At 47.9% G+C, this 15,938-nt stretch overlaps 1 protein-coding gene across 1 annotated transcript in view; it reads right to left on the minus strand.

Moving 5' to 3' along the window:
• Positions 1–2,291: 2,291 nt before the first annotated feature.
• Positions 2,292–15,938, minus strand: part of SRRM4 (serine/arginine repetitive matrix 4) — a 135,247-nt gene continuing 121,600 nt past the window's right edge. Inside the window, exons 9-13 of the mRNA XM_004690996.2 lie at positions 13,962–14,263; positions 8,406–8,606; positions 4,490–4,600; positions 3,797–3,937; positions 2,292–2,732 (exon numbers count right to left, since the gene is read on the minus strand). Coding sequence (XP_004691053.1) covers positions 2,450–2,732; positions 3,797–3,937; positions 4,490–4,600; positions 8,406–8,606; positions 13,962–14,263 — 1,038 coding nt within the window. The 3' untranslated portion in view covers positions 2,292–2,449. The remainder of the gene's footprint in view (positions 2,733–3,796; positions 3,938–4,489; positions 4,601–8,405; positions 8,607–13,961; positions 14,264–15,938) is intronic.

Below are 15,938 nucleotides of genomic sequence, written 5' to 3' on the forward strand. Positions count from 1 at the left end.
CCTAAAGGACTTTCACAGGCAATCTCGGGTCTGTGGGCTTTTCCTCTGGCGCTAACTTGAGACTCCAGCCCCCACTAAGCTGTGACTCTGTGGTGTGAACTCAAGTGGCTTAGCTCAGGGGCTCTGGGACCTTCTCATCTTCGTGATACCTAATGAGGCAGGGCGGTGGGAGGTTTGTAAAGGGCTGGGGTACAGGCCTCATGGACCTGGTGCTGGATAATGGAACTTCAGGCCCCCGCCAGCCAGTTCAGGCTTCAGAACAAACCAGGTCTCATCTTCAGGGAAAACACTGAGGTCCCCTCCGCCGCTCCCCCCCAATGCACACCCCAATGCACACCTCAAGTCCCATCTGTGGAGAAACGAGGAAAACACAGAGATAGGCAAAAATAATGTAGGTGCCCCTCAACACACACACACACACACACACACACACACACACACACACCCTCTCCATATAAATAAATAGTCGAATACTGCTAATGAGTGAGAGAATCATCACATAAATAAATAAACATAAATAAATAAATTAAATAAATAAAAGGTTTGCTAGGAGCCCCAGGCAAAATGGCCCCTAGAGTTGCTTGAGTGAAGGCAGTCTGAAGGGGACTCCTGGACGCACCCCCCTGCTGTTCTGCTAAGGAGGTTCTGTGGCTTGGGCAGCCTTTGTCTCTGTGAAGGCCAACAAGTCCAGTTGGGGTTCCCGGGCGGGGAAGGGGGTTATTTACAGTTGCTGTACAGGCCCCCCCCCGGGCACCTGCCCGTGGTGACAGCCCTGACGTCCATCATTCAGGGGGTCGGGCCTGCTGCTCTCCTGGTGAAAGGACTTTTGGGGTGCTTGCAGGGCAGTTTCTCATCCACAGGATGATGTGATGAGAACGGTGGGGAGGGGAAGGGGGCTTGTTCCAAATATTTTCCCTGCATTTCGAGGGATTAGACTAGGGCCCCTGCTTCCCCACTGCCCCAGAATTCCCAGCTGGGCGTGTCCCCTCAGGCACCCCTCCCCCTTCAGGCCCTGCACAGCTACTGCTGTTGCCACCACAAACTTGAAACTCACCCACAGGTTCCGGAAAGCTGGTCAGCTGGTGAGGGGGATGCCCAAGATTTATTTTAAGGCTCTTCTCCCCCATGGCCCTGTTCTCAGCGCCTCCCGTGGATGAAGCAGCTGGTGGCATTTGTGTGGCAGAGATCAGTTTACCCTCTCAGCCCAGCTCCAGGCAGGGAAAAGGTGGGGTGAGGGCACAGATGAAGGTGGGGCTTTCCCAAGCTGATGAGCTACCTCAGCAGCCAGTGGGAGCCCAAGCTATGAAGCCCCAAACCCCACTCTCTCCCCAAGACTCTCTGGGTTTGGATCTTTCTCCCCAAACCTGAGCTGCTGTGCCCCAACTTGGCAAAATTCCTGAGAGGCAAAGGGGGTGGCTTAGGCTGAGGAGGTGGGTGGGGGCCTGGCTGCAGTGGGCCGGATCCAGGCTGTGGCAGTCCTGGCGTGGGGAGGGGGCAGGCAGGCGCCAACTGGAGAATCAGACCAGACTGCCTGGCGCTGGGGACTGGCAGCCGGCCATGGCGCTGGGGACTGTTCAGCAGATGGTCCCGTGCAATCAGTGGGTGCCAGCCAGTGGGGCTGAGGCAAATTTGGGAAGTGGGCTGGACACCAAGCTGTCCCAACGGCCACTGTGTCCTTTCAGTGAGGTCACGGGGTCGCTGGGCACAGCCAAGAGCCCGTTTGTGTCAGCCGTGAGGTGGCCCCTCTATCGCTGGCCACTGGGCAGCTGTTTCTGACCATGCTGGGCTACCCAGCACAGGGACTGACCCCTTCCTTTAATGACCAGAGAGCCAACTGAGATGGCCATGCCCCCTACTTACTCGAGTGCCCTCTGCGCGCACCCAGGTCTCCCAGTCTGAACTCTGGCCTGTTCGGAGAGGCGAGAGCTCCTACCTTCTCTCCTGAGCCTGAATTACCCTTTCCTGCCTCTCCTCTTAGCAGCCCCAGCCCTCTTGGGGGTCCGTGAACTTGCAGCATGAGCTTGAACCTGGGAGGAAGGCCGTGGGGCCACTACAGCTGGCAGGCAGGGGCCTCCTGTGAGCAGGGGGCCAGCGGAAATGTCTACCTGTTCCTGGCCAGGATCCAAATTTTGAGTCCTGGGCCCAATGCTCCCCAGGAAACCTTGAGTTCTTCTTTTTGTGCCAACAGAGGGTGCTTCTCTCCATATGCCCAGACCTGAGCAGAGCCCCAGAGGCTGCCAGGCAGAGGCTGCTCTCCTCTCCACACCCAGGCCAAAGCCCCACACCCGCCCAAACCCTCTTTTCTTCCTCCCCAGGAGAGCAGGAAGGAAGGACAGGGTCCAGGTAGCCTCAACGTCATCACCAGGGAGAAGGCAGGGTGGGCAGGGCGCGGGGGAGGCTGGCAAAGTAAAAGGGGCCCCTGTGGACACTGGCTCAGGGAGGCCCCTGCTTAGCGCCTCGTGCTTGAGTAGCTGTCTGCGGAGCTGTAGCTCGGGCTCCGGCTCCGGGAGCCCAGGCTGGGGCTGCGCGAGCTGGTGCTGCTGTTCGAGCGGGTCCTGCTCCGGCTGCGGCTGCGGCTGCGGCTGCGGCTGCGGCTGCGGCTGAGGCTGCGGCTCCGCGAGTAGCTGCGGCTGGCTGAGCGGCTGCTGCTGCTGCTGTACCAGGAGGAGGTGCTGAGGCCGCTGGAGGAAGAGGGGCTGGGCCGGTAGTAGGGGATGGGGCGTTTCCGGGCACTGCGGGGGTGGGGGGGTGGGGGAGTGCGTGAGGTCCAGGCCCGCCCAGCCTCAAACCAGGGCGCAGTCTTCCCCCACCTGCCTCCCTACCCCAGAAAGTAGCATCCTCCCATCTCCCTGTCCCTGAGCGAAAACTCTCCCTTTACCCTTCTCTGCCAGTCCCCAGGGCATGGAGAAGGCTCAGTTTATCTCTGCTGTGACTTGGAACGCGCTCTCCCTTGACTAAGCAAACTTGGGGTTCAGCATCTCCCGTGGGCAACAAAATCAGCACCTAAATTTTACTTGAGGGTTTGTTTTGCTGTTTTTACTTTTACTAGAACCTCCTTTTGATGGAAGAGTGGCAGATTTTCCACTGGCAGTGGCCTATCAACGGGCTCGGCAGGAAATGCGTGAATTACGCTTCCAAGCAGGCAAGGCAGAAGAGGTGTGTGACTGCGCTGTGAGAACCATGGCTGGTTTCATCAAGATGGATTCTTTGGGGTTGACTAAGGAAACCAGAGAACCTGGGGATATGCCCCTGCCCGAGACTATCTCAGTCTTCCCCCGCAGTGGCTTCCCTGGCACCTAATCAATCGGGCTTGCCCACTTCACACTTGGCTGCTTCTAATTACATCACTGTTTCAGCGCAGTATCCCAGCGCGGGGGTCTGCAGGTGGCGGTCTGTCTCCGGGCCAGCAAGCCATCAGCCCCGGGTAGCGGCCCTGCCCACTGCCTTGGCCTCACTCTCTGGCCATCTCACTCTCAAGCCCAGGGCCACCTCCAGTCCATCCTCAGTCAGGCCACACCCCTGACCTTTACCTCTCGGCCACACCCAGTCCCGAGGACTGCCCCGCCCACCAAGCATAGCCACGCCCACTCCTCCGTAGGCCCCGCCCCTGTGCGGGGCGACGACTGCCCTCCCAGACTTTGAAAGAAAAGAAACTTTAGGAGGGGATGGGGCGGGGGCCGGGAGTGCTGAGCTCTGCAGAAAACACGCCCCAGCGAGGCACCGGGAGAGCTCCAATGGGGGGGCTAGAGGACGGGAGTGAGGATGAAGGCAGGTACCCCGACCCAGCTGGCGTCACCTGGTGATCCTCCGCGCCTCCAGGTGGCTGGGGGAGTCTCTCCGGCGCTTCCTCATGGGAGAATAGGACCGACGTCTCCGACGCGCTCGTTCGCGCTCCCGCTGCTGCGAGTCCTTCTCGCTGTACTTAGGGTCTCGCTCCCTGAAGGGGTGCGGGAGTTACTGGGGCGCTGATACTGGCCGGCTTTTTTCTACATGCGCGTGTGGGACAGGGACACTCATTTCCTTTGCTAACTCCTGCCCTTCACCCCACTTGGACGGGCTGTGGGTCGGCACTGGGCTTCAGGGAGCAGGAGGGGACGTGATCGGGCCATGGGGAAGAGTCTGCCGGGGTGAGTATAGCGAGAATGGCGACGGGCGTGTTCAGGGGGCCTACCTTCCAGGGCAGGCACTACCTAAGGTGTTGCAGGGCTGGACGTTGAAATGTTAAGAGGGCCCCGGCATGGGAGTAAGGATGGGGTACTCTGAATACAGGAACGAGGGCTAGTGAAGAGGCTGAAGGCGGTAAATGGATTCTGGGTGTGGCTACAGGAGTGCTTAGGGGGGACTTTAGGACTCTTAGCATTCCAGGTGTTTGGGAGCCTCTTTGCCATTCCTGAGTGCCAAGAAGGTGTCACTCTGGAGGTGGGGCCAAAGGGGTGGATCCCGGCTGAGTGGGACCCAGGGGGCTGGTCTATCGGGGCGGGGTCCGTACCTGCTGGGGCTGTAGCGCGAGTAGCTGGGGCTGCGGCGAGATCGCGAGCTTCTGCTAGGCGGGCTCCTCTTGCCAGATTTGGAGGAATAGCTGGGAGAGCGGGAGTAAGACCTGGAGAAGAATTAGACCCTGAGGAGCCTGCTGAGCTCCCCTTGGGTTGTCCCGGGCACGCGTGTAATTCAGCTGGGCTGAACTTTATTCGGCCAAGGAGCAATATTTTTCTTTCTGGAGCACAGAGATCCAGACCCTAGCAGGAAAATGAAATCTCCCTTTTGGATGGTTAACAAGCATTTCTACAACGTTCTGAATCCTACTATCCCAGGCACTTATTAACTGCCAACTTGTGCAGTTGATTTAACTCATCTGGGTCTCTGTTTTCTCATCTGTAAAATGGGAATAATAACAGTAGTTACCCTATAAAGTTACCTTATACATTAAATGAGTAAGTCAGTAAATCACTTAGTATATTGGCACACCAGAAATGTTAGCTATGATTATTATGTATTTTACTGTGTGCCACATATGGAACGAATGCTCTGTGTATATCATCTCATTTAAATTCTCAACACACTCTGAGATTAGGTAGTTATTCTATAGTGGAGAACCAGAAACCAAGAGGTAATGTGATTTATTCAAGGTTACTCAGCTGATCAGGGTTTTTCTTTAGCGCTGAAGCAACTTCAGCCCAGTTCTGTTTGGTGCACAGTTCTGACTTCTGCAAGGATATCTTATGTATATAGCACTTTGTGTGCCCACAGCACTAACTTAAGGCTATCTCCAGTCTCCTCTGCCAATGCCTCCCACTTTCAGAGAACTACTGCCTTGGTTTTGCCAGCCGTTTTCCAGGAACATCTGCCCTTTTATTTTCAATCTCTGTAAAGTCAGAATTTCAAGTAATTTCCATCTCTTATATGCTGATTATGACCTCCTAGGCTGGAGGAGAATTATATGGCCATGTTTGTGTTCAGTGGGAAGAAATGCGGTGTGGATTAGTAATGTCTGTTATGGTACAGGAAGGGGTGGTGGGAATATTCTCTCAAACTGTTTTTTTTTAGTTTTCCCTCATGAAAACATTCATGTTTTGGTGGTGGAAATATTCTGTCATACTCTTGTTTTTTTTAGATTTCCCTCATGAAAACATTCATGTTTTCCTATTTATCCTTTTTAACTTGAAAAGGAGACTTGTTATGACATGTTCTCACCTAGATATTCCTTAGTACCTCCCTGCTTTCTGGGGTGATCAAAATAACCACAGCCCTTAAATATGGCTCTGAGACTCCATTCTTATTTGCTGCCCAAAGTGACAGAAGGAGTGTGGACAAGGGATAGCTCAGTGTCTTTGGCCAGTGTCCAGTTATGGCCCCCGGAGAGTTTGTTCTTGCCAACTTGTTCTTGGCTACGCATTGAGAGACATAAGAAAGGATCAGAAAGGTTGCTTGCCTATTTCTTTCTGAGCCCTGTGTTGCAGGTGCTCTGGAGCTGTTCAATACAAGGAAAGTTTCTACTGGAATTGTACAAAGTACTGAGCACAGTGCCAAGTATCTAATGCAGAATTCAATTCATGCTTTAGAACATGGTAAGTGCTCAGCAAATAGCTATTGATTGGGTGGATGTTGCTCCTTTCATTGAAGGAGCCTGGGTTTTGTCCAAATGGTTGGACAAAGATTTGGGAATTCGGACTTCTGATTAAATCTGTCCACTAGAGACACAACAGACAACTGTCTAGTCCTTGCAGTCACATAACATATCTACAAGCATGTCTTTATAGATCCAGTTTTATGAAGAATCAAATAACTCTTAGAAATATAAGATTCTAGGCCAAGTGATACTCCGGCCCACTTCACATCTTAATTTATTTCAGGGTGATCGTGACAATTTTCAATTTGTTCCCAAGCTCTTTGACCCTCTCTAGATGTAACCAGGAAAAACACTATTGATTTTCGTCTTTATCTTTTATCTGACATTATCAGGATATTTAGAATTGGCTGGGTCTAAAATGAGAAGATGTCATCTATATTTACTGGGTGCCTACTGTATACCTGGCACTGTAACAGACTTTCAGGAATTAAGCGGACTAGTACATGTTTCTGCTCCCAAGAACTCTCAAGTTTAGTGGGGGAAATCAATAATGTACATGTTTTTGTTAAAAATTTTACTAAAAGAGGCTTAGTTCTAGGCATTCAAGCATAAAATTGCAAAGCTGGACTGTGATTACCCTAAACACACTGATTAACATTGCTTTATGTTATATTTCCAATATGCCAAGAATATAGCTCTTGGCATATAGTAGGAACTCAATAAGTACTTGTTGAATGAGTGAATGAAGGAGTTGTAGGTACCAAGTTTAGCAGGATAATATTTCAGTAAATATTCCCCCACAGAAAAGAAGAATCAAGGTAATTCGTGGCACTAAACAAGTTTATAAAATTCAAATTTATCCCCAAATCAAACATGTAAACAGACCTAGCAAACATTTAAGCCAACCCAGATTTTGTTAAGAAACAAAAAGAGGAAACATACTCTCAGACATATTGAAAGGATTTCACACATTTCCATCCACTATACCACATGACATCCCTTTTCTGTGGTACAATTTGAGTCATTTTTCTTAAGACTCAAACTCAGCAATAACTCTTTCTAGGCAACTAGTTCATTTTTATCTTTTTGCTTAATAAAAATAATAATAAACATTTCCCTTTTTGCTTTTTCTGCCAGGGAGCCCAGAGTCACATTTGTAGACCATCTCTACAGCAACTGCATGGAATGGTAGGCCATGCCTTTGGGATTTAAACGCTTTCTTTATTTAATTTTCCTTTTAGCCTACCTTATTCTTCTATTTATGTCATTCTATCTTGTTGAACATTTTTGTCAACTACCTTGTCTTCATTTTTTTTTGAATGAACTAGTCTTGAAATAACCAACTAAACAGCATTTTTATTTTTTTTAAATTATATGATTGCAACAGAGAAATAGTTGTATTATTATTGGAAATTCTAGTTGTAAAGGGAAGCTGGACTCTGTGAAGATACAGACTGATTAACTGGATGGAGTCTTCCAGTTCTTGAGGTAAATCTCATGTGTGCATTCTGCTGCATTATTATTCCATAAGAAATAAAACCAAGTGATTCCCCATGGTTATTGGAGTTGAATGCAGTTTTCTGCAAAAGTGGGAACAATTCTTCCTATAGCAACATCCCTTGCAATGTGATTTTGCAGCACCTCTCATTCAGAGAATAGTTGCTGATATCTGAATGGTCTTCTGACTTGACTGTAGCTAATAGAATGGCAGGCCATGTCTATTCCAAGTTTAGGCCTCAGGAGGCCACCTGTACTATGGTTGTTTTTTTTGAAGCCTGCCATCACCATATGAAGAAGCCCATACAAGCCTGCCAGAAGATGAGAGACCATATGGAGCACAGATCAGTCAGCTGAGTTCATCCATCCCAGCCAGCTCCCAGCTGACCCACTAGCCAATGGAAAACATGCATCAGTCCACGAGGCAGCAGAAGAACCACTCAGCTGAGCCCAACTCAAACTGCTGATCCATAGAATCAGGCACAAAGTGAAAACTAATTGTTTAAAAAGGATATATTTTTTAATGCAGCAGAAGCTCACTATTGATACATATGTCTTGCCAATAACAATAATAATAACTGATATTCATTATTTTCCAAATAATAATCTGAAGTGCTTTATAGTTCTCGCCACAACCCCATAGGGTAAATATTGTTATTGTTTTTATTTTGCAGATAAGGAAACTGAAACCAAGAAAGGTTAATTGAAATTCAGTTACCAGCCAGTAATGGGTACAAGTCTGATTCCTGCCTCCTCCAGGTCAAAGAACCTGACCAACAGTTATCTTAACTGCCTCTCTCAGAAGCAAAATGCTGCAGACAAAGGTCAAAACTGCACTCACCTTTTTCCAGAGGAGGTGGATCGACTTCGAGTGTACCTGGGGGAGGCTCTGAGATGTGGGGATCGGGAGGAGTGACTGGAGGAATGGGTGCTGGCATAGGAGGAGCTGCGGGAGCATTCTCTCGGGGAGCTCCGGGCTGTGGATGGGACAAAACCGGACTTCTTCACCTCAGCGCACTCCAGACAAGGAGACTGAAATCCTCTGCAAGGGTTGGAGAATTGTGTTAGCACTGGGCTGCCTGCTGGTCTGGGGTCTCTGGCTAACACCGATCTCCCTCTCTTTGCCTCTAGTGATCTCAGAACCCTCTTTCAGCCTTTTACCATTCCAATGCCCAAAAACACTGTGGGGGAGGCTTGGGCTGGGGCTTATGTCTCTCAGCACTTTACAACCTCCTGAAAAGGGACAGTGGGCCTGGGCTCAGGGTCCTATGTAGGTAACGGTCACTGGAATTAAATATACTCTTTTATTCATAGGTATTTTACAGGTGTCTTTTATTTAGGACAAGTAGTAGTAATTTTCCATTTAAGATCATATTAATGTTTCCTGGTATCAAAAGTTTTTTAAAGTAGAAGTGAATGTGTATGTGGTCAAAGTAACATGGACAGCCCACCCTTGAATGGCAGGCTAAGCTGGGCAAGCAGGCCCACTTACACTCAGACTTTTTCTATCCATGGTTTTGCAATCACAGATTCAGCTAACAGTGGCTAAATAGCAGACACTGGTGGCTAAATCCATGCAGAGCAGAGAGAAATCAAGGGCTACTCTAACGTACTTGAGGGTCCTCGGGTTTGGGTATCCAGGAAATCGAGGTGGGTCCTGAATCCAATTCCCCAAGAATGCCAATGGGTGGTTGTGGTTCAAAAGGTATTTTGACCAGATTTTCATTTATCTGGGGTTGGTACCTCTACAGGAGTGTAAGAGTCAACCATAGCTAGTTTACATTCGGGAAACTGTATTGAGGATGGTTTTGTAGATGAGGGGAACTGAGACTTGAGGGTGGAGGGTCTTTCAAAATCACCCCAAGTACAGCCTTGTCTCCTGCATTCATGCCTTGCCTGGAACTATGCTGGGCTTCATGGGGCTTTCAATCAGGGCACGCTCATGGGCCAAAGGTCAAGTTCAGATCAATAAATATGGTTTCAAGATTCATCCGGATCCTGACCTCTGCTCTCCCCTCTAGTCTCAGCTTTTGGCCTTTTCCTCTTTTGGGCACTCCTAAGGGACTGCTGGTTCCTCCTGGGATATCCTTGACCCTCCTGTGTCTGCAAGCTTTCGAACATTCCCACAGCCTGGAATCTTCCCTCTCTTCACCTGACAGCTCCTCGTAGTTTAGGCTTTAGTTTGATCTCACTTTTTTCTGGGGAGCCTTCTTGGACACCCCTTAAGTTGGAGGGCTTGACCTCCAGTGTGTTACCCGGTCCCTAGCCCCTATGCTTACCCCACCCCCCTCTCTACATGGTTTATTTAGTCTTATAAATGCTGTCTCCTGCTTCCCCAGACACTGAGCCCTTGGAGAACAGGACTCATCTCTCTCTCTTGACACTACTCCAGCATGGGGCACGGATCCAAATACATATGTCCTAAGTCATCAATAAGTAGCTGTGAAAAAAAAAACAAAAACATTTTGAGCCTTTTAACATCCTAGGTACTTGAACAAGATCATCTCACTAAGTCCTTTCAACAACATTATAAAGCTGACTATTATTATCCCTGATTTATTGAGAAAATTCCAAAGAGCTAGTTAGTTGCTCAAGAGTATCCAGATTCCCAAACCTTGATCTGCCCAGTTCCAAAGTCTACGCATCCCCCACCTGCCCGGTCCCCCAAATGTCAGTATCTGGCTCTTCATACTAGGTGCTGATGTCTCCCCCACTCAGCCTTCTTCTCACAGCAGACATGACATCAATAATCATGGAATTAAAGACCATTTATTTTCAAAGTGAAAGGCTGAATCTAAATTTTTTGTTCATGTAGATAAAATTAAGCAAGTAACTTTTGGATGCAGCTCAGGCTTTCACTTCAGTTTGGAAGGCCAGTCTGTGTTTGAGCCCTGGCGCTGGCCCTTATTAACTGATGTTTTGGACTGCCCTGAGCCTCAATTTCCCCACTAGCTACCAGAGGGCTATATTAGCACCTGTCGCATAAAGGTTTTTATCAAGAGTTAAGTACCTGGCATACAGTCAGTGTCAGTAAATATTATAGCCTTTCCTGCTGTCACTGCTCCTCTCAGGTTCTCCTGCATAGAACGCTGAAGTATATCAGCAGTCACGTGTCCTCTCTCATCTGGGAACTTTCACTGCTGTTCTTGGTGACATTGACATTTGCTCTGACCCAACCTTGGCTCCCAGCCAAGCTTGGGCATTAACAGAGGCCAAGGATGTCCTGGGGCAGGCAAATCAGAAGCCAGGTCTACATGTGAATGCCAAGCTATTTGTCCAGCACTGGAGCTATGTGTTAGGGACAAAGGGCACTCTGTCCTTGAAGAAGCCGTTAACTGCTTCAATGCTAAGGTTTTTGCTATGGTATTAAAACCTTGACTGCTTGAACAGAAAGACTTCCACTGCAAGAAGAAGGGGAACCCCCCCCACTGACAGCATGGCAGAGTGTACCTGCAAATCTTCCCTGTCTCTGCATCCACCCCCTTGCATACACATGCCTAGGAGAAGGACAGTGACGTTTCTTATGTCTCCAGCACCAAGTACAGGGTCTGGCATTGGAAATGCCCAAGAGCAAGTTGAGGGATGAGTCACTGACTGAATAGACAGAATAAGTGACCAGTGAATTTTAGGAGTTTTTATTGTGACCTCCTCAGTGATTAGCATTCTGCTGTGATTTCTTGAGGAAGATGAGGAAGATAAGAGCATGGTGAAGTGCAGACTTGCAACTGGCTCACCACCCAACTTTCTGGAAGGGTTTTCTGTAAGAAAAACCACCTGTAGCAGGTTTGTTAAGATGAATAAGAAGTTGAGAATTCTCAATGGATAGTTTGATCTCTTTCTACCTAAAACTACACAGTGGGATATATGTGTGTGTGTGTGTGTATACACATATATATGTATATATACACGCATACATATATATACATATATGTTATAGACATGATATTTTATGTGTACTATATCTGTATATATAAAATTGGTACATATACACATATAGTCTGCTTGTATATAAATTATAATGTTTATATTACACTCATACAATGTACCTATGTATGCATTATATATATTTATATATATAAATACAATGCACCTAAACCATGCAGATTTCAACTGCCTGGATTCACATATATACAGATTTTCAGTCCTATACTTCCTTCCATATCCACCGGTTCTGTGCTTATGGCTTCAACCAGTTGTGGATGTTGGTGGACTGATCTGTGGATATGGAAATTGTGGATGTGGAGGGGCTATTATAAGGAACCGGGCACCTGAAAAGTTTGGTATCTGTACAGCAGGGGTGGAGTTTTAAGACCAAGGAAGAGTGGTAATTAAGGTTTGGGGGAAGTCAAAATTCTTTTTTTAAAGATGTATTTGTTTAGGCCAGAGGTGTGGCGGGTGAGAGGATTCACCAGAGACAGAATAGGGAGCAGAACAGGTGGATCATTGAAATCCACTGCTGAGGGGAGCAGCGGGGAGCCAGGAGAGGTGCACAGCACCATGCGGGGCACTCCCTAGCCAGGGATGGAACTCATGTTGCAGTGGCTACGGATAGTTTCACAGTGCTGCACTTTAACCCATTACGCCACCAGGGAGGGTCTGGAAGTCAAAATGTTTATGCCAGTTTTCAGTGGTGCAGGGGTCAGTGGCTCAACCCCTGCCTTGTTCAACAGTCAATGGTAGACATGTTTATATTTTATTGGGCTGATCACGTATGCTGATCACCATTAACACCTAAAGTCCATAGTTTACATGAGAGCTTATCTTGTGGACCCAGTGGGTTTTGACAAATGTGTATGTACCCACCATTGTAGCATCACACAGACTAGTTTTCACTTTCCTACAAACCTGCTCTCTAGCCCTGATAACCATTGGTCATCTTTTTTTTTTTTTTTAAAGATTATTTATTTGTATATACAGAACTGGGGTACAGGCAGAGGCTCAGGGGTGGTGAGAGGCTTCACCAGAGACAGAGTGGGGAGCAGAACAGGCAGAAGGATGAAGTACACTGCGGAGGGGAGCAGTGGGCGGGTCAGGAGAGGTCTGCTGCGCCATGTGAGTCACCTCCGGGTCAGGCGGGAATCGAACTCATGCGGAAGTGGCTTTAGCTTCTCAGTGCCGTGCTTTAACCCACTGCACCACCAGGGAGGGCCACCATTGATCATCTTTTTACTGTCATCATAGTTTTATCTTTTTTAGAACATCATAAAGTTAGAATTATTTACTATGTAACATTTTCCAGTTATCTTCTTTCATTTAGGATTAGGGCTTTAAGGTTCTACCATGTCTTTTCCTGACTTGCCAAACAACTGTCTGCTGCCTGGATGGACCACAGTTTATTTCTATGCTCACCTACTGAAGGGCATCTTGATGGCTTTTAAGTTTTGGCAATTACGGATAAAGATGCCATAATCACCTATGTGTAATTTCTGTGTGGACATAAAATCACAATGCTTTGGGGATAAAGTTAAGTGACAGTGATTTGACGTGAGTATAATGGCAGCCTTTCTCCTGAAACAGGAATTTCTAACTTTCCCCTGAGTTCGACATCTAGTAAGTGGGCCCCACCCATATTGGTAGTTTTGACATTGTTGGTAAAATCAGCATCTGCTTGGGCCCTCCCTGGTGGCGCAGCAGGTTAAAGCACAGCACTGAGAAGCTAAAGCCATTGCAGCATGAGTTCGATTCCCGCCTGCCCCGGAGGTGACCCACATGTTGCGGCAGACCTCTCCTGACCCACCCGCTGCTCCCCTCAGCAGTGTGCTTCGTCATTTTGCCTATTCTGCTCCCCACTCTGTCTCTGGTGAATCCTCTCGCCGCCCTGCACCTCTGGTCTGTACCCCAGCTCTGTATGTATAAATAAATAAATCTTTAAAAAAAAATCAACATCTGCTCTTGCCTGTACAATCTCCATTCCTCCTCCTGATATCAGTACCTGGCTGTTCCTTCAGAGAACCCAAGTTTAGTGTGTATGGGAAGATTTGAGTCTCTAATCCTGACGTGAGCACCTGAACCCCATTTTGCTGAAGTTTTGAGAAAAGAGGCATTCTCCCTCTGTTGGCTGACTAAGCTGATAGTCTGTTCAGTGAATGGCATATTTGCCAATGCTTTGGAAAGACCTTTGCTTGAGAATAAAATCAATAGAGAGGAGAGCAGAGCTGAAAAGATGTAATGGGAAATACCCAATGCATTGAAAATTCCCAGTGATATATTGTTGCGCTCCTGGATCCAGCTATACCTGAAGCTGTTATCTCTGGATTTCATTCCCCAAAATTATGCCATTCAAATTGTGTGTTCACTTCCTTGCAAATAAAAGAATCATGGATGTGGCCATGTGGTTAAGATGAGAGACTGAGAGGGTGGGGCTAAGGCGGACTCTCCTCCCACCAGATTCACTGACCTTGACTCTCTGCCCCTGCTGGTGGGGGAGAGATTCTCCAAAGCGGCCCCCTTGTTCTGGGGTGAAGAGGTGGTGAAGGAGTTCCCTGAATCAGAGGTGTTGCCACTGTGGAGTTCCCGGCTCTTGCTTAGGCCCCCAGTGGGGCTCCCCTTCTCCTGACCCCGCGACCTGGCTGAGCTGATTTGCGTGGAGGGTGGCGAGGAAGTGTCGTTGCCTGAGTCATACTCCTGGGAGCGTCCTCGAGAGGTGGCAAGCGGGCTGGCTGTTTTGGTAAAGAGGTCAGCAGACCCCGACCCAGTGATCTGAAAGCAAAAACACCCGTTGGACACTGCTGATTGCGGGGTCTGTGGACTGCGTCTAAATAACCAAGAAATGTTTACCGTCATGATGCACTGTAACGAAAGGAAAGAGAGAGAGAGGAGAGGAGAGAAGAGACGCCAAAAAACAAAAGCACAAATTCCTGAAAGAATACCACAGAAAGGAGATTGTTTTACCCCCTTCTAGGATAACTGGAAAATTTAGGTATCATGCAGAGAAAAAGCATGCGATCCAGATTAAACAAAAGAAAAAGAAAATTATACAAAATTTAATTTCTAATGAATTAACTCAAACAAAAAGACAACTTAATAGAAAGGGGGGTTATAAACACCCTTAACCTAAAACAATAAGTAAAATAAAAGAAGGGCAAAAAGAAAACAGGGCTATGGGCCTGGAAAAATTATATCTTGAAACTCGAAAAAGGAGATAAAGCCAAAATTTTCAACGTCAACCAAATCCTCAATGAATTAGACTACTTTTTTTTTTTTTTTAAAGAAAAAGTTGCTTAAGTAGAGACAAATGTCACATGGGGAACAGAAATGAAATAAAGATGAGCGTTTATATATATATATATAATATAAAGTCAAGGTCACAAAAGGACATTTTAGTCATTTTTAACAAAAGGGGAAAAGAAAGGAGGGCCAAAAATAAACAAATAAATAAAAAATGGACGTCAAATAGTCTGACTGAAAACAAAGGCAAAAAAAAAAGCTCTCTACAGGTATCTTGTGTGTCCTTTTCCCCCTGGAGAAGGTAGCTAAGGCTCTCGAGTGGCTTCTAATAAATTCTCTCATGTCTTTGCGGATTATATCCACTTACCAAGCAAGAACTCCTCCTTTAGTAGGTAGGTAAGGTGTAAGAGAAAGGGAAGAGCGGGCAACGTGAGTCCATCATTAGAGTCGCAAATGACAAGAAAAAACACACACCTTTCTGTACATCCTCACACTTGGCTCTGAACTTCAGAGTTGGTTTGCAGTGTCATTGACGGGTGAGGCGTGGTTTTCTCAGTAGGGGGACCTCACGCCATCAGCACTGACCTGGCCGGTCCCTGAATGCCCAGGTTGGAGTGGGGAAACCCTTGCTGAATTTGCAAAGGGGGAGCTGGAGCTTGCATCTGCCTGGGCGTCAGGTGAAAGGGAGGAGGGAAGAAGGTGCTCCTTGCAAAGGCCTGGGAGATTTGGCTTTGGGGTGATGGGAAGGAGAAGGGGTCCCCAGATTCCTGTGCAGGGCAGATCTAGGTGAAGGAGGAAAGGAGGTGGTGGAAAGCTGGGTCTTGGAAAGGAAATGGTGTGTTTAGCAGCATAGTAGATGGCTTTCTTTAAGCGTTCAGACCAGTCTCTGGAGGGGACGACACAGTGGGTGTGGTCCTGGCTTCTCTGCCACAGTATCAGGCATAGCTGTGGGCAGAAGGGACCCGCCTGGGCCTCCTCCAGCGGTCACCATCGCTAAGGTGTGGGAAAGTGTGGGACAGAGCGTGCCGCCTGGAGCCCACTTTCCCCAAGACTACTCTCTGGTTATCTGAGACTCCAGATTCTCCGTTTATAGGGCCCCTGAGCCCACTTCCATGCCTCTGGGGACTCCTTCACAGATCTGTTCTCCCGGGAATACAGCATGCTTCAAGTGCATGCACCCCAAGAGCATTTGTTCGGAACTTAGGTG

This window comes from Condylura cristata, unplaced genomic scaffold, assembly GCF_000260355.1.
Source record: "Condylura cristata isolate star-nosed mole 26May11 unplaced genomic scaffold, ConCri1.0 scaffold00029, whole genome shotgun sequence".
Taxonomy (NCBI): domain Eukaryota; kingdom Metazoa; phylum Chordata; class Mammalia; order Eulipotyphla; family Talpidae; genus Condylura; species Condylura cristata.